The following is an 18,993-nucleotide window of genomic DNA, read 5'->3' as shown; positions in this document are numbered from 1 at the left end:
CAAAACCATTGGCATAAGTAGGGTGTTGGTCATCTCTAAGAGCTTAACTCTTCTTTCCACAAGATCTTGGATCATGTATGCAGGGTTTTGCTCCCTTTCAGAATTCAGACATGAGAGCATTAGTGAATCAGTTCAGTTCAGAGTCAGTAAACCATGTCTTTATAGACCTCGCTTTGTGCACAAAGTCATTTTGAAATAATTGCATGGCAGTATGCTTGATTTTATGGTGTAGCTCAAATAGCAAGATGTGTTCATTTGTAGGTGGCGTCACATACATTTGGTCAATTTGTATGCAGATAGGTTCGTTAGGCAGAAACACTTATTTGTCATTAGCTATCCAAATAATGGGACTCCGAATCCACATGAATTTCAGTTCATGTTTCAAAAACATATTTTTCATTTACACCATATCCAGTGAAATTTGATTTGCACTGTAAATTAGAAGTTGATTACCTGTTGGGGGTGTGGTGGAAATACTGCGGTTACTCTAATCAAATTTAATCGTCTCATCTGTATTTTTCAGTAGATTGATTGATTGAGCTCTGTAATGCTGTAATAGCTTAATAAAGAGACAGTGATTTTAGCCATTAATCATACAAGAGCTAATAAATTAATTGGAAAAGGAAGTTAGAAACCTCTGGTCTCAGCATTTGCTTCGATTGCCCAGTTTAAACTTTTTCTGAGTGGACATCAGAAATGAACTTGACAAATGTCATTAGGTCCAAAGTCTTAATCATGCCGGATGCTGGAGTTTTACCAGCCAAATACTTAGTTTAATTAGAAGTATCAGAGAGTCTGGTGATTGTGGCTTCCATGTTCTAGCGTCTGTTATTGAGTGGGTTGGTTGTGTTGAATAGGCAGTATGTGTGGCAGATGAGTGAATTTTATCCTATAGTTTTTAAAAATGTACCCTTAAAATCAAAAGAAAACCAATTAGAAATGTTCCAACTAATTCGTTTTTTTTTTTTTAATTGGTCATTTACAAGACAATTAAGGTCCTCTTTTTTTTTTTACGGAAAGACGTAAAATTTTATTTTCATGAATTTTTTTTGGAAAAAATCGTATTGGTCCTTAACTTTATTTATATGAAAAAGGTCATTTTAGACAATAATGTTAGGAGTGAGCACTGCAGAAAATAACCTTAAATTTAATCAAAATTGTTGTTGTTTTTAGAAACAAATCAGATCAGATCAGATGTTTTCAAATAATTTTGATCTTGAAATGATCTTGAAATTAAAATGTTTTGCAGTTTTTTTCTTGGGCTGTGCATAAATCTAAGAAAATTTATTTTTGATTATTTTATTTTTAATTTATGATTAAAACAAGAAGAAAAAAGAGGATTGTTTTCACCAGCGGGGGACAAATTAGCCTAAACCTAATTCAAAATTCAAAATTCTCAAAAAAAGCCTTTTTAATCGTATTTATGTTTTAAAGTATGTTTAAATATTTTTAGTCAAAAACAAGACAAAAGTATTGATGGTCAAATTATGAGTCAATAATGTTTGAGTGAGTGTACAAGCTCGGTTTGGTTATAATTACATTAGTGAAGTGAAAGCTGCTTTAGTAGGTGTGTGTGTGTGTGTGTGAGAGAGAGAGAAAGAGAGAGAGAGAGATAGAGAGAGAGAGAGAGGTGTCTGACTCACAACAATGCCATCAACCCATGCACGCACACACACACACACACACACACACACACACACACACACACACACACACACACACACACACACACACACACACACACACACACACACACACACACACACACACACACACACACAGGCTGTCACCTGGTCTGTTCTGTATTATACTGTAGGTCAAATGTGCTATCTAATTCCATACAGAGGACTATTGCTGTGTTTGTGTTGCTATTTTCACTGACAGATATTTATAAATTAACATGTATAACTATAGTTTTTTTACTGTATCTCATTAGATGCAACAAGTGGAGCCTTAAGTGGAGTGATGCATAATGACTTTATTACTCACCTTTTACCTCCATTTATGAATAACATGAGCTTCCAGACAAAACCGTACTTGTCTGAATTATTGATTTTCAAACATATGCCACTTCTTTCCCATTGCATAGAGGGTCTTGTCCTTTACAATTGAGTTTATTGTTCAGGTTAATAATCATATTGTGTGTTCTAGTGCATTTGAACTGCACTGTTCAGCTGTGCTCATTGTGTACTTTGCCTGTAGAAAGGATTATTGGGATACTACATGTGGCAAAAGCCAGTTTACAGCGGTGTAACTTGATGATTAATGGTTATATTGCCATACCAAACAGACACGTCATTGATCATGATGCAGCTAACAAAATGCGTTCTTCTCATTTTGAAGCTTGTTGTTAGGAATGCATAGATTTGTACAATAATATAAACATAGGCATTCACGTTAGGATGTTTAGGGGATTATTGGCTCTCCAAAACAATACTGTTGTGGCCCAGAGTTTGCTCTGGTTTTTGTTTAAATAAGAAGGTTCCCTCAATACTCACAAAACGTGACATGTCTAGCTCAGCTGAATTTGACAGCCTCATGAGAAATGGCCTATTAAATTAGGGCTCTAGAAGGATTGTTCAGTGATTCATCGTGCAGTATACAGTGTAACGTTATGCATTTTACATATTGACCTTCAGTGCAAACTAACTGAAAAGATGTTTTTTTTCTCTTTTTTTCAGAGATATGAGGCCTCTTCTGTAGAACACCCTTGAATATTTCCCTCACTGAGGATGTGCAACCATTTCTGCTCAGCACAACCACATCTGAGGTCACTTCTTCTCTAGACCCTCTTATACCTCAGGGTTGATTTTTTGAAAATTCATAAGTGTCTGCGTGTTTCCCATTGAGCACCACTGGATTTGGGACCAGTTTTGCTTCACTGCATCCAGAGTGCAAAACTGCTGAAACATCGCCCTCCATGGTTTCTGCCCATTTCAAGAAGCTATCGTCTTACATCGTGAAGATTTGCAAAGGAATGTTTACAAAGAAACTGGCAACTGCCACAAAGAAGAAAGAGAGCAGCGAAAACAAAAAAGAACCGAAAACGTCCCCCGACCTGCAAGCACGGAACCCAACGTTCTCAACCACACTGAAAAGCACAGTTAGAAAAATCTCCAAATGTTCGTCGGCACGCAATATATCTCTTGAGGAGGATGATGGAAAAAACGACTGTTCTTCTCTTTCACCAACATTCAGTTACCGTGTAGCAATTGCCAATGGTCTGCCAAAAAATGCCCTCTTTCTGAACAATAATGAATTTCATGAGGTCTTGTCAATTGATAGTGATTACTCTGACTCTCTAAACGAGGCAAAACTTGTCCATAGATTCGATGAACAAAAAGCTTATACAATGCCAGTAAGAAGGAACAGGAAGAGTTTGATTAGTTTAGCGCCCTCTGATGGCAGCTCGGAGGGAGAACGGGGAGAGCGCAGCAGTCTCCAAACTCTTCGATTGGGCGCTCTGAAAAAGCTGAGGAAATGGAAGAAGAGCCAAGAATGTGTGTCCTCAGACTCAGAGGCCAGCAACTGGAGAAAGACTCTTGGCATCAGAAGCAAATCTCTAGACCGGGCTAACCGACAGCAGAAAACCACTACCCTAGAGCCGGGATCCAGCTCGACGGGATGTATCAGTCAGACTCAGGATGTGATGGAGATGATCTTCAAAGAACTTCAGGGAATCAGTCAGATTGAGTCTGAGCTTTCAGAGCTGCGAGGGCACGTTAACGCCCTCAAAAGCTCCATTGATGAGATCTCCAGCAGCGTGGAGGTGGTGCAGAGTGAAATCGAGCAGCTCCGAACTGGTTTTGTGCAGTCCAGACGTGAGACTCGAGACATCCATGATTACATCAAACAGATTAGCCAACAGACCAACAAAGCTGCTCTGAGATTTCTAAATGTGCCTGAGGAGAAGTATGAAAAAACAGAAGAGCTTATTTATCAAATCCTGAAAGAGAAAATGGGGTTTGCCGAAGCACGCAAGACATTTAAAATTGAACTGGCCCATCGACTAGGGCAACAAAGAGAATGTTACAATGCTAAACCTCGACCAATTGTAGTTATATTTTCAAGCCCACAAGACAGGGATTTAGTTTTGAAAAAGTGTTATAAGCTTAAAGGAACTGGAATATCCATCTCGACTGATAGTCTAGTACATGATTCAAAAGAAAAGAGAGACAAGCCAATGGCTTCCTCTCAGACGTATGAAAGCATGGACATCAAGGTCTCAGCCAAAGACAAGGCTGAAAGTGATGACTGGGACTCCATGGAAAGCGACAAAGAGCTTGATGAATTAAACAAGAACAAATATGCAATTGTGTCCAAACCACCCCCAAAAAGTAAATCTGACAAGAAAAAGTCTCACGATCACCGAAGGATGGCCGATGACTCTGCCTACTCTGTGCACTATGCGGATAATACAGCCTATGATGACCACGACAAGCAAAGTAAGTCCTACTATTCTGACATAACACCTGGATGGCTTTCTCAAAGCGACTACTCCACTCCCAAACTCAGTCGGTCTGAATCTGACTGCTCTAAACTTTGCCAGTCTTACTCTGAGGATTTCTCAGAGAGTCAGTATTTCAGCAGAGTCAATGGCTGCTCCTTGCTTTCCTCCTCAGATCAAGAACTTTGGCAACGGAAGCAAGAAGACATGGCATCCTCCTGGTACGCTAGTCCTCCCAGTCAAACTCTGAGCCAAGAACGACCTTATGTGGAGCATAATGAAGTTGAAACCACTGAGACAATTGACAGTGGTGTGAGTAATGGTCTCGTTTGTATATCAGGGGACAGGAGCCATTACAGTGGCTCTCAGCTGTCGCTGCAAGGTGACCTCTCACCATGGAAAGATTGGCATCACCTTGAACAAGGTACTGATTCAGGTTTGGACGCTTCAACTGAGCAGAACATAATCTCTGAGATCAGTAGTCCCTTTGATCCTGCAGCTAACCCTGGTTTCCCTGAGAAAATTACTAAATGCCTTGAGGTTGATTTACAATTTGAAGGTGAGACCTTTCTGACATTAGATAGCACTCCTGAGACAGGCCAATACCAAGATATAGATATTGAACCTGAATTTTTAGAACCTGAGCTAGATCTTGAGCCAGAACTAGAGCCAGAACCAGAGCCAGAGCCAGAGCCAGAACCAGAGCCAGAGCCAGAGCCAGAGCCAGAGCCAGAGGCAGAACCAGATCAAATGATACAGCGAGAACCTGAACCAGAACCAGAACTAGAGCCAGAACCAGAGCCAGAGGTTGTGATTGAACCCATAGCAAAACCAGTACCTAGACCTGTGGCTGAACCGCAACCTGAAAAGAAGCCCAAGACCAAGAAGATCCAAGCCAAGCCTGAATCAGCTCCACAAACTTTGCAACGGCAAGATGTGAACCACCTCCAGCAGGGCCAGAAATCTTCAGCCATGTACCGGAGCCAGAGTGAGATAAGAAATGAGAAGGTGGAGGACATCCCACAATCATGGAGTAGCAGGCTTAGCATAGACCTCAGTGAAAAATCCTTTGGCTTTGGAGGTTTTGGATCCACCCTACAAAGAGCAAAGTCAGCTTTGGATTTTGTATGGAATAAAGGCCCCCAAAGCACCAGCACCCCGGTTGAAGAACCAAGCAACACCTCATTCATGGGCAGGTTCAGAACCATGTCCCAGTCCACAGCGAACAGCTCCAGCACAACCATTGACTCTGATGTCTACACAGAACCTTTCTATTACAAGGCAGAAGATGAAGATCAATCTACTGAGCAACCTGTGGACAATGAGACACATTATGTTGAAGTAATGGAACAAGTGCTAGCCAATTTGGAAAACAAAACAAATGCCAATGAGGCTGAGGAACAGTACCAAGAAGAGGAATACAATGTCTCGCAAGAATATGACATCTCTCAAGATGGAAACCTTGTTGTGTTGGAATATGACTGCAGCCTTGATGAACAATATGATGAGGAACTCAGTGAGGAGTATGACGACAATCCCATGACTGAAGACACAGCAGAATATGAGGTGAGTCTGGTGGATTATGTGGAAGAAACCGGGGAACCAGAAGCAGAGATTGAAGAACAGGAGGAAGGCAAAGAGGAGGTGCAGGAGGTTCAAGAAACATCAGAAACGAAGGGAGCAGATGAGGTAGAAAAGACTGTAGAACAAGAGGACGAGAACAAAAACGTTACAGAGGTTCCTGTGCAGGAAGCACCACCCAAAAAAAGGATACGCCCCACCTTCAAAGAGGCAGCACTGAGAGCTTACAGGAAGCAGATGGCTGAGCTGGAACAGCAGATCCTGGCAGGAGGTACGATCCAACAAGTTATTTGTATTTTATTTGCTAACTGTACAGAATTGCTTATACATTATAGTTGTTTAAATTTGTTTCTTGAAGGATTTTAGTTTAGGGTTCGGTCAGTGAGCCATTGATTGAGTCATTTGAGATCCACCATTGTCCATAAATGAATGTCCTTCTCAGGTCTTGGTTCCTGAATACCCAGACACTATTGAAGGGTTGTTCTGATGGACAGGATGATGATTACTAGTTTTTGATGTTGTTGAGTGGTTAGAATTGGTGATTGATTTTGTGTTTGTCTGTGTGGTTGTCCAGCATATCAGTGTTCAGGTGAAAGTGTTCTTCAAATTGTGTGGCCTTCATTAATCTTAGAGAAACAAATCAACATCAAGATGTTTATTTATATTTAAGCATTTATTTTTTAAAGGAATAGTTCACCCATATAATAATGTTCTCCTCATTATTTAATCTCACTCATGTCATTCCACAGATTAGTTTTTTTTTCTTCTAGCTTTGAACATAAAAAGACAATTTGATGGATGTTTACATGGCTCTCTCCAATCCAATTTGTTCATGTGTATTTTCAGATCAGGCCATGGTTGATGTCAATGACAACAAACTGCATTGGTTCTTCTTGCAAGTCTTATAATATTATGCACCACATTTAAATATGTGCATATGTATAATTGAATCTAGGGTGAAATATTCCTTAAATAACCGCAAGCATTTCTATTAGCAGTTTTAGCATTTTATTTTATTTCCAGTGGTTGTTTCTCAAACGTGTGTTTTTAGTTTACATGCTAATATGCACATAAACAGCTGAAATTGTGTCAATTGTATGTCTCTACACTATTCTAAAATTTACCTCACAAAAGCAGAGTTTCCTTTACAGTCAGTCAGGAATCAAGGGAATTTCCACCCAGTCTTACTCACACTGAAAACGCTCTTGACCTAGATGTGAGAATCACAGTCACAGCACACGGCAAACCCAACACCGCACTGCTGAGTACTGTTGGGATACTGTATTTAGGCTGCTCATTCATGCTGCACGCTAACAGCCAGATGCTCTGTGTACTTAAGGGGATTCTGATTCCCTTAAAACACAAGCCACAAATCACAAACCAAATCAGTTCATTTTTTAGGCATTACAATGAGATTTGAGACTGGCACACAATTCAACACAGGGATTCCAGAAATGATTGAGTTTGGATGTTTTACATCGAATAAATGCATGTAGGGTGCAGTGCTCTCTGTGTTATTTTTAGAGTCTGATTCACCAATGGAATTTTGCAAATTAGATAATGATGCAAATGGGTTAATGACAAATAAAGTAAAAAGAAAAAAGGATTAAAAAATCTTTTCAAAATTGATATATTGCATAGCCTATTTGAAGTCAGGAACCATGTGGTTATGTGCACTAGAATATGCTGAATACTGGATTTTTTTCTTCATCACTTACATTACATATAACTATAAAATACAAATACAACAAGTGTTTAAGTCAACACAACAGTAGGCTATCTATTGGAGTAAAAGTAGTAAATTGATCAAAAACAGAATAAATCACATTCAAAACTCAGGAACTTGAATAGGCTACAGTGCAATCGATTGGTTTGATGCACTGTAATCGATTGTGATTGAATAACAACACGAGTCGTGATTTATATTGATACGAAAAGAATCATAAGCTTAAGTCAGTTGAGAGACTACTAAACAAGATTCATCACCTCTCGTTTCTTTTTGCAAGATATACTTCTCTTGCAGCCGGATCATTTTTAATCCGCAACTTGTGTCGTTCTCAGTTCCACTTTATATTATGTGCCTTTAACTACCAAGTACTAATATTTCAATTTATAATTTTATACAATGCACTTATGTTTTACATTGTAATTAAATAAAAAAAGCCTGCATATTATATCTGTAATTAATTTTTGTAATGACACATAATTACACTGTTGACCCTTTCCTTACCCCTTAACCCACCCTTAAACCTACCCCTACCACCAACCATGTCCTAACCTTACCCGTGTCCCACCTCAATAGCAGCACAAGAGTTTTGCAAAACAACAGACAAGTACATCGTACCTAACCATTTTTTTTGTTGTGAGTACTGTCAGGTTTATGTTTTGTTTTGTTTTAATGTGTTCCTATCTTCCTTACTTGACCTAAGCTCAGTGGCGTAGGCAGAAATTGTATTTTGGGCGGGCCAGTGAAAAAGTGAGTGGGCCTATAGTTTTTCCTAGAAAAAAAAATACTTAAATAATAATTCAACCCTAAAGGGGGTCGCACACCGGACGAGAAGCGCAGCGTCGCGTCTACAACTCGAGGTATCACACACCGGATGCGCACTTTCTCAGCTCATGGCCAGCAATATTGTTATGTTTAAGGACATTATGGGATTAAGATAATGTCTGCACTATGTTATGATTGTACTGTATACAATTAAATAGAATCGTTGCTGTTTCTGCAGTCTGAACACTTTACCTCAGAGCGTCCGGTAACTGAATGAATTGAGAATATCACCTGAAAATCCAATATCAGCAATTTTCATTCAAGCAGCTGATTTCTGTAAATGAATGTAAAACTAAATGTATATTGCAGCACAGGGTGAAGTCAGTGTATAGCCTATACCTTAACGACGATTTGAGACAAATAAGTGTTACATTTTATATAAAACTATGTAGGCTACATGGCACTTTGTGCCGCAGTAGGATTTTGAACAAGGTCCTGCAGCCGTTTATGGGCGCTGCGGACAGACACAGAATGGTGCCGCCGGTGTGTGTACACTGAAGAATAACAAATTTATTAAATGTTTAATTTAGGAAACTGCAAAAGTGAAGAATACTGATTTTAGCATTTGAGGCATAGATGAAGATTAAGTCAAGCAATTCAGGTGTCTGACATTATCTTTTGTCTTTATGCACTTCCTGACCATTAAGCTCAAGATACAGCGGTGCCTTTGTCTCTCTGATAATGTTAAGGTTTGAGCAATCAAGTCAGGATGATTGGATTAGCAATAGTGTTATGCTGATTGGCTCTGTTTCTCTTGAGCAATCTAGATAATCTGCCAAACCGGTTTTCGCTTGATATAATCAACTCCTCCCTTTTGTATGCTTTGTTTGAATGTCTCCACCCCCAAGAAGCCCCTCCTCCTAAAATGCCTGTAAGATACCAGGTATATACTGTTTAGATTAGACTGAACTGTTTGGACGAACCTGCCGCTACGCTCAATAAAGAATAACTTCAGCTTGAATGCGATTCCAACGTCTCCTGGTCTTTGCTTAGAAGAAGGAAAAAGTTTACAACAACTCATAGAGAATAACGTGTTCGAATTTTTAAGACAAGGCGCTTCTCGTTCGGTGTACGACCCCCTTAAAAGGCCACCAGAGCCCGCCGCCCAGAGAGTCTTCCTCTCGGAACCCCTAGCAACCAATTACGTTCCGGAGGGAGGCTTTCTACAACTTGCTTCAACAGTTCCATTTTATTCGGAAAATAAATTAAACACATACACCAGTCAACAATAAATCAGGTTTATATTTAGGCCACATTTACACATAGCCGGGTATTTAGAGAAACGAATATTTCCCCCCCTCCGTTTTCAATAATAACATCGTGCACACAACCCGCATAAATACGCCGTCGAGCGCCTTTATAACTATGCCAAACCTATGGGCGGCAGTGTAGGGAGAAGGATAAAGCCATGCAAGCCAATCAGAATCCTCAGAATCGACAAGAGAGAACCTAAAACCCCGTTTCTCCCAGTTGACACGACAACACATAACCGGCGTTTTCAGAAATCTCCACTTTGGCCGGAGTTTTTAGAAATAATCGTTTTCTGGGATAAAAACGGCGTTTTCGTGTAAATGACAGGCCAAAACGCAGAGAAATATCTGCGTTTTCCCATCGTGTAAACGGGGCCTTAGACATTTTCTTAAATAGCCTACATTTGAATCATAAAAAATTAACTAGCCTAAATATGTATTTTGATCAAACCTGGGTGGGCCAGCGAGTAATGTGGGCCCATTACTGGCTACGCCTGCCTAAGCTGCTTCCGAAATGACATACTTTCTTGTGTTGGTACTTATTTTGAATAAGTACTTACTTTGTGACTGCTAAAAATAATGTTCTATGTAGTATGAATGTGTGGAGTAAGAATGTAATCCGGACATACTGCATTAGCCATGTGGTCATTATAATGTGACCTACCTGCATCAGTTACGTCCTTAATCCTCTCCCGTCCACAAATCCTCTCCCATGACCTCTTGGGATAGTAAAGTGTCTATCGTATGCACACTTCAGAATCTTGCTGGAAGTAGTAGGTCATCCGGGTACTTTCTGCCTACTCTTTTATGAGTACTGGGAATTCTAACATACTACTCTTATCACTTACTTTTTTCGCCTACTATATAGTAGGGAAGTATGCGATTTCGGATGCAGCCTTCATTTCCTAGTGTGTGCCTGTTAGTTAACCTAAGGTTAGCATCCTATTGTGTCCACCTGCCCCTTGTTATTTCACTCATTTAGTCTGTATATATTCCCTGTTCAGTTCCTTGTCCATTCTTATATCTATTACCGGCACGTCATGGCATTGATCCAAACCAAATGCACAATGACTTCATTTTAATACTTGCATTGCATCACTACCATGTGCATTTAGCTCCTGATTAAACTGGCCTGGCAGTGATTTACCGTAGACGCAGGTTTATGTTGTACTGTGCACTAGCATAATGAGAGAAGGAACAGACTGTTCTGCTGACACTAAGTTGGTGCGCTGGACAGGTTGAGCATTTCATTTTAATAATAAAAGAAGACATTCACCCTATAAAGAGAGTGCTAATTTCTTAGGGCTTTCCCTTCTATGACTAGGCACTTGTTGACCTGTAATGTGTACTATATGCAGTTTTTAGACATTTATATTATATTATATTGTCACGTAAAGTTTTAGTTTCAGTTTAGTTTTCCTGGAGTTTTAGTTTGTAGCTCTGTTTCCTGTGTTTTTCTTTTCTTCTTCTATGGTTTAAAGTAGGACTTGGCGATATGACTGAAAACTGTATCACGATATAAATGTTTCATATCGGTCGATATCGATAATTATTGATATTTTTTATGACGTATTTAAAATAAGGACCAGGAGAAAAATATATTACGTTTAAACATTTTTATTTTGACCTTAACCTTCCTCTGATTATAATCCCCTCAGTTATAAAAGCAGAAATGTCAACACAACCATGAAAAATACTCAAATAATTAAAATGTAAACATAAGTCTAAAATCACAATGAACACTTAACAATTATCTCTTAACATTATGGTGCAAAATTACCATATTGCAAAATTAACAATTATCTCTTAACATTAAGGTGCAAATTTAAAGAATACGTAAGAAATGCTTAATAAAGTGTAATAAAATAGTGCAAAGTGTTAAATATAAACATAGAGAAACCTGAGAAGAACTATTTTCAGCAAGTTTAGTACTAGGAAGTTCACTAGCTGATTCACCTTCTGGTGAACAAAGTGTTTTAAAATATGTGCAGTGTTTTGTAAACATAGGAGAAATTAAAATAAAACTGAGGTAGACTTTACATCTGTAACATTAAAAAACAAACCTGATACAGTCAAGCTGCCATACTGTTGAGCTGACTTTTCCAGTTTATCAACAATTTCCTCGCTCGCTGCGGCACTCATTTTCCACTTATCACTCCACGCCGGTTCTGTTACTGAAGAATCCAACACGAGACAACGATATGGCGCAACCAAACTGTTACATGATTGGCTGTTAGCGTGTCAGTCCCTACGTTGCTAGGTTACCAGAGAGTGAGTGCCTTTGTTCATGCAACCAAACTTGCTTCTCAACCTCTGGTTTCTTCCGACGAAGAAAAAAAACAACGTTTTACGAACGGATTTTTTATTGATATTGATTACATATCCATCGCGAGACATATCGTTATCGTTTTATCGCCCAGCCCTAGTTTAAAGCATGTTCCCAGTTGTTTTTATGGTGACTCATTGTTTGATTGATTTGTATAACCTGCTCCATGTTAAGCCATTTAGTTTCACTGTGTATTTATAGCCCTCAGTTTGTGTTCTGATTTGTTCGTTCTTGTCTTTGTTTAGTGGTTTTCATTTTCCTGCATTTTTGTATTCTCCTGAGCTCCTACGTGTTAGTTATTTTGGTTTATCTTCTCTGCCTACCTGCAACCACATGTGACATACGTATGTGCATTAAACAGTTTTAATGCATGATGTGGAGGCGGTTGCTTCTGTGGAGTGCATTCAAATTAAAAAGCTAGCTGTGGATTATCCCACTTATACCATAGTTGTTTGTCAGCATTGACAAGTTAAAGCTGTCATTGATGTTTGCAGCGCTAAATTTGACTGGAAGGTTAAAATGACGGTTATTTTCGTCAGCTACCTCTCATTACATCTAGCATTCTGTCCGCTTTAAATCAGACACAGATAAAGTAGTGCGGTAAGATTTATTTGATTGAATTCTAACATTTATTTGAACGGATAAAGGGATGTGCATGTGAATTACCTGCATCTGCGAAGCATCTCTCTAGCAATGAAGCTGTCCAAGTTTAATTGCTTCAAAAACAGAAATATTACAACCTCCTTGCTGAGTAATATAATGTAGCAAAGTTAATTTATTTATAAAAGTGGCAGGGCGGTTTTGACAAGAAGTTTCTGTGCTCCTGTTTCTGTGTGTGCGCAGGGCGATCTCCAATCTCTGTGTTTGAGTGACATATGTGTGTGCGCTTCAATGAAAGCAGCGCATTCATAGAACAGTGATTAAACTGACTTGGGACTACCAATTATTCTAACAGACCATGGTATAATTTTAATATAATTTAGTTTTTTTAAAACATGTTTTTATGATTTTCTGTTGACAGTGCTTAAAATTGGAATGCTAATGATTAGCCTAGCTTTCTCCAGGTTTATCCTCCTTGATGAAAACTGTGCACAGAAATATTCTTCAGTTCAGCGGTGCTGGTGTTTAGCTCCTTGTTTTCACACAGCCAATTTAATTCCTCAGCTCTCATTTTCTCCTCGACTAATTAAAGAGTGCTGATCAGAAATCATTTGCATAAAATGAGGAACTGTCATGGAGTGTCTCCGAGTGTCATGGCTGTTTTGGTTTAGTCTTCTTCAGGCTGCACGTTTTAGGAGTCTTTTACAGTGCGGTCTCTTAGGATTTGTTCTTTCTGCCAAACCAATCTTCATTTAGTTCTAGCCTGAACTGCATTCACATGCTAATTCCTCCTCCCAAGGGCGCTTGCTAACCAGGTCAGTGTTGTTGGGACTCTTATATGAGTCTTGTTCGGAGGCTAGCCGTGCGAGCCGGCAGTCCTCACTTCACGTGTTTATTATATCAATTTTATTTCTTCCGCTATGACCCATCGAGGTCAGCTGATGCTGTTTGTAAGCCAGCTCTGTTATTTTGTATTTTGTATTTAGATCACAGCACTCACAGAGGACTGACTTAAAAACATGTGGATATTTAAATACTTTTTGCCACTTGCAGATGTGTGAGGCTTTGCTTTTACTCAATCTGCTGTAGAAAAGGTCTCCTTTCCTCGCTGTTTTTAGGAAATAATATTTCTTTATTGGCTCTTCAAACCCAGAAAAATAAAGTTCTGCTCCATATTTTCAATGCGTTACATTTGCACTGCATTTCAGTATTTGAGGATTATGACTGTATTAGGAATATTCTTCAAAGAGATGGACATGAAAGTCAAGAAAAATCTAATTTGACCCCGTTTACTTTATTCATACTTGTAGCTGGTCTTATTGTGAATGATTCATCAGCGCATGTTATTCAAATGTAAAAGTTTGTTTGTTTTTTTATTTAATCAAACTGTCACAACTTGCTCCATCACTTCACCTAAGCTTGTTTCACTCAGAAATACATCAAATTATGGAATGCATAATTAAAGTGCATTACAAATGACTATTCAAATTGTGTTGAGACGACATGAACATTACTTCAATAAATGTTCTTGGTCTTGTTGTGCACTATTCATCGGTGCCATGAGGAAAAAGGAAAAATGTTTTTCATTATCTTTAGTCAGAAATGTAACACATTTTAGTATATATGAGACTTCTGTTTAACTAGGAAATATGACGCTGTTTTAGTTGTATCATTTAAATGTTGAATGGCATTGTCTTTAAAAGAAGATTTTCTACCTGCAGTTATTTTTCTGAAAGCCACTATTAATGAAAGTAATTCATTTAGCCAGAGCTCAGTGAAAACAGACCATTGATCCAAATGAGTGAAAGAGGTTTTCTGTCACCTCTCCCACATACCGATGTTTTAGCCTCTTGAGAACCCCAGCCAAAATATTCATTTCATTTCATCTGTCACTGACCGAGAAATCTAAAAGGAAATTTAATTCATCTGAGAAATCCCTCAGTGCATATATATTCTGCAGACGTTGGACATGTGATCTTTTTTTAACGGTCAACCTCATGAGACCTGTAAAGAATATTTCATATTTAAAATCAATCAGAATAAGAACTTGGTAATACTTTAACTAATGTTAACGAATGAGACCTTATTGTAATTTATAAACTAACATGAACTAACAATGAGCAATACATTTGTTACAGTATTTATTAATCAATGCTAATGTTAGTTAATAAAAATACAGCTGCTCATAGTTTGTTCATGTTAGTTCACAGTGCATTAACTAATGTTACCAAATACAACTTTTGATTTTAATAGTGTATAACTAAAATTAACATTAACTAAGATTAATAATTGCTATAGAAGTAGGCTATTGTTCATTCTTAGTTCATGTTAACTAAAGTAGTTAACTAATGAAACCTTATTGTAAAGTGTTACCGAACCTAATGTTCTCTTAATGTCAAAATGTAATTTTTATTTTTCTTATTTTTGTAATGTCATATTTCTGAGTGAAACAGGATATTCTGCAAGATAAAATGTGGGATGTGACTTGTTTTATCTGTCAGGAATGGATCATGAATCATGAAAAGTGTTTGTTCCAGACCTAAATGTGAGTTTGATTGTTGTTGACTTAAAATATATATGACAGCAATCAGCATTACCATAATAAAATTGAAAATATTTTGAATATTAGTGTCATTCTCATTAATTTTAATGGATATTCTAATTATTGAAATATAGTATTTTCCATTTTAAAAATAGGATTACAGGTCTTAATAGCCGTAAATAAATAATGTTTACTTCAAAAATGCGTTGATGCTAAACTTTAAGTTTTTTATTTTATTTTTTATGTTAAATCTTATGAAAACATTTTGTTTTTATTATTATTCTTGGGGTACTTTGTGACTTGAAAATGTTGTAAGATTGACCATTAAATTAAAGAATTCTCGGGTTCATATCAACATAATTTAAAAAAAGAATAATATATAAGACCCGTAAACCTAGTCGATTTTTTGCTGCTATAATCGATTTGGAATGAACAGGCCATTGAAACACCCAAATATAGACTGGTTGGCCCTCGGTTTAGTGTTCTTATTCTACACTACAAAAAGGACGAGTAATCCTCCACAAGCCCAACAGGAAAGATTTGATCAATACTCTGTCGACCATGCTCACTATATTAACCAGCTAGATTTCAGCTCCAAGGCTGTTCTTTAGGTGTCTTTGTGCGTTTATTGACCTCTGACGTCTCTGAAGCCTCACTTTTATTGTTCGTGGTCCAGTGAGCTGTGAAGCTATCACACTAAAGCTGAACTAATCATCAGCATTACATTTAAACTCTTGAGTGACATTAAAGCGTCTGAGGTGAACTTTGAGGGAGAATGAGACGAATTGAAGGAGGGGAAGGAGTTTATGGATTATCTACTGTAATATGAGAAATCAGGGTCAGTAATGGTCATCAGTGTAACCTCATCTCTGAGGTTTGAATCTGCCCATAATTTGGCAGAAATTGTGTTTGGATATTGATTGTCTGAAAGTGTATTTAAATAAACATACGCGGTCTCTCTGTGCCGTGCACCGCAGGCTTTTACAGCTCTATATGGCCAGTGTAGTATGAGAGAAACATGATATATTGGCTCAAGGTTGTGTGTGTGTGTGTGTATCAGAGATTACTCTGACTGAGATATCGTAAATGAGCTGTGCTGGCACTATTTGTTTGGCTCCATTAGGCACAAGTCATTATAAGTGTGTGCAGTTATTTATAGATAAAGATGTCAATATATGCTGTTATTTCTAATGTTCCTCTCTGTCTTTCTGCTTCTCTTCTGCAGACAGCACTGCTCTGGACACGGAGGTCTTCTTGTGTTTTCTTTACTTATATAATTGTTCACCCATTTCTGTGTGTGTTTGTTCATGTCTGAATTTACATAATATATGCTGCATGTTTTTCCAGTGTTCTCTTTAATTGCTTGGTGGTGATGTTAATAAGCAGTATACAAAGAGACATAGGCAAATAGACAGATACATAGAAAAACATAGATAGATAGATAAATATATGGGTAAATGGCTCGATAGATGGATGGATATACAGATAAAAATGTATAGATAGATTGGTAGATGTATACAACGGGGGCGTTTCCTCTGAGGAGGCAAGGGAGGCAGTGCCTCCTCAAAAAAATTCATATTATAAAATATGACATTAAAAAGTATAAATCACTAATTTTCCTTAAGTAACACTGTCCAACAGCAATACCAGCAGGTAAAGTTAGTGGGACGCCGCATCTTTTTTGCCTTGCCTGAGCCTATTGAGTTTTAACAGACCCACTAAAGCGTGCGGTGAGAATGAATGAGGGAAAGTCACATGAGAGGAGGCATTGCCTCCATCGAGCTATGATTGGACATGATTGGATACGTTTGGTTCGTACGATAAATCCCGCCTCTTGTTTTCGCGCACGTTCATGAATCAGTTTGAATGAACTAAATTATGGCGTTGATGGGAAGACTAATTAAAAAATAAGTAAACCCACCCACTTATCACTGCTTTGTCACGTCAAAATCAAACCGTCAAAACACGTCAAAAATGTAATTTAAGGTACATCTTCGTGTCTGTGACAGTGTTTACCGAGGATGATGATTGATGATCCGGCAATAAGTTGACTATTAAAAAGAACAACTGAACATCAGTTTACAAATAAAATATATGGTTACACTTTATTTCAAGGTGACATAGTTACATTGTACTTACTAAAATAAGACCTAAGTAATATTTATTAACTACATGTACTTACTATAGAGTAGGGCTGCCGACTTAACGTTGGTCAACTAGAAGAGAAGTCACGCAGTCCACGAGGGACGGATCGTTTGAAAACGTGTAGCAACTTTACATGTACAACGTCACATAAATGAACTGAAACTCTGTGTATACTATAGGCTACTTGCCTCACAGTCACAGACATGAGACATATATCTATAGAAAGCTTGAAATGTCTACTTTTAAATGAACCAATTCAAAACAAAAAGAAATACTCTCTGCTTATGTAATCCGTTTAAAAGATACATTCTTCTCTAGGCATGTTCACTATACTGCGGAGATTGCGAGTCAGCATCATCAACTTCATCTCTGCAACCGCCACTGACACAGAAAACACTAGTTTATTAATAAATAATTAAAATGTCTCCTTGCTATTTTTTTTCCAACACATGCATAATCATTACTTTTGCCGATTGCTTTGCGGCAAGCTTTATGCCATATTACTCCTATATTAAACGCTCATTATGGTTTAGCATTCTCCTCGGTATATATTTAAGTAATTAAATGAATATGAACGTGCGATTCATCGATGAATGGCTTAAATGAACAACTACTAGTCAAATAGAAAAATCTTTATTCGGGGGCAGCCCTACTATAGAGTTACGGTTAAGGTCTGTTTTAGGGCTAGTTACTTGTAATTATTCATAATTTACATGTTATTACTATAGTAAGTACATGTAGTAACGTGTAACTACGTCACTGTAAAATTAAGTGTTACCAAATATATTGTTAAAGTTGTTACTGCCTTTAATTTTTATTTTTGAATAAATACAGAAATACTTTCCATGCTTACTAACTTGATTAGGTTTATACTTGGTTTTAATGAATTTACATTATATATATATATATATATATATATATATATATATATATATATATATATATATATATATATATATATATATATATATATATATATATGAACACCACTGATATTTCCACTGGTATACAGACAGACAGACACGACAGGGATGGATGAATAGATAGATAGACAGACAGACAGACAGACAGACAGACAGACAGACAGACAGACAGACAGATAGATGGATAGGTAGATCTTTAATTTCTGATCGTATTTTTTGTAATGTATTTGTCTGTATTTACACATGTTTGTCACTGTTTGTCTGTTTCTTTGTGACCATGTTTTATATTTACTGTACAGGTAAATGATATACAGTAAGTACAGTGTCTTACTGTACTTAAGTACAGTGTCTTATTGATCGGTGTAAGTCATCAGCAGGTTGTTTTCTTGTTTGACAGGGTTGTGCCAATATCCTGGACGCAGCCAAACTGGGGCTGACTGGCGGAGGGTGAGTACAGACATACTCAACAGCAAAACACACAAGGGAAATAAAGACAGCTGATCTGGACACCATTACACACAGGAGAGTGTGTCTAGAGTTACACTCTTACAGGTGTTAGATGCATATATATATGTGTGTGGTGTGGTGTTTGTGTGTGTGTGTTGGTGCCTCGGACTCTCGAGCCGTT

The 18,993-nt window shown here is 37.8% G+C and overlaps 1 protein-coding gene across 2 annotated transcripts in view; it reads left to right on the top strand.

The window, feature by feature from the left end:
* The window catches only part of unc13c (unc-13 homolog C (C. elegans)), a 196,376-nt gene that overhangs the window by 1,743 nt on the left and 175,640 nt on the right, over positions 1-18,993 (top strand). For both annotated transcript variants that reach the window (XM_079620744.1, XM_079620743.1), the window contains exons 2-4: positions 2,682-6,299; positions 16,523-16,545; positions 18,763-18,812. In XM_079620744.1, the coding sequence (XP_079476870.1) occupies positions 2,921-6,299; positions 16,523-16,545; positions 18,763-18,812 (3,452 nt within the window). In that variant the 5' untranslated portion in view covers positions 2,682-2,920. The remainder of the gene's footprint in view (positions 1-2,681; positions 6,300-16,522; positions 16,546-18,762; positions 18,813-18,993) is intronic.

Source organism: Phoxinus phoxinus (genome assembly GCF_949152265.1).
Source record: "Phoxinus phoxinus genome assembly, chromosome: 8".
Classification (NCBI taxonomy): domain Eukaryota; kingdom Metazoa; phylum Chordata; class Actinopteri; order Cypriniformes; family Leuciscidae; genus Phoxinus; species Phoxinus phoxinus.
The sequence above is the reverse complement of the archived record's forward strand: the minus strand, read 5'-3'. Positions and strand labels throughout refer to the sequence as shown.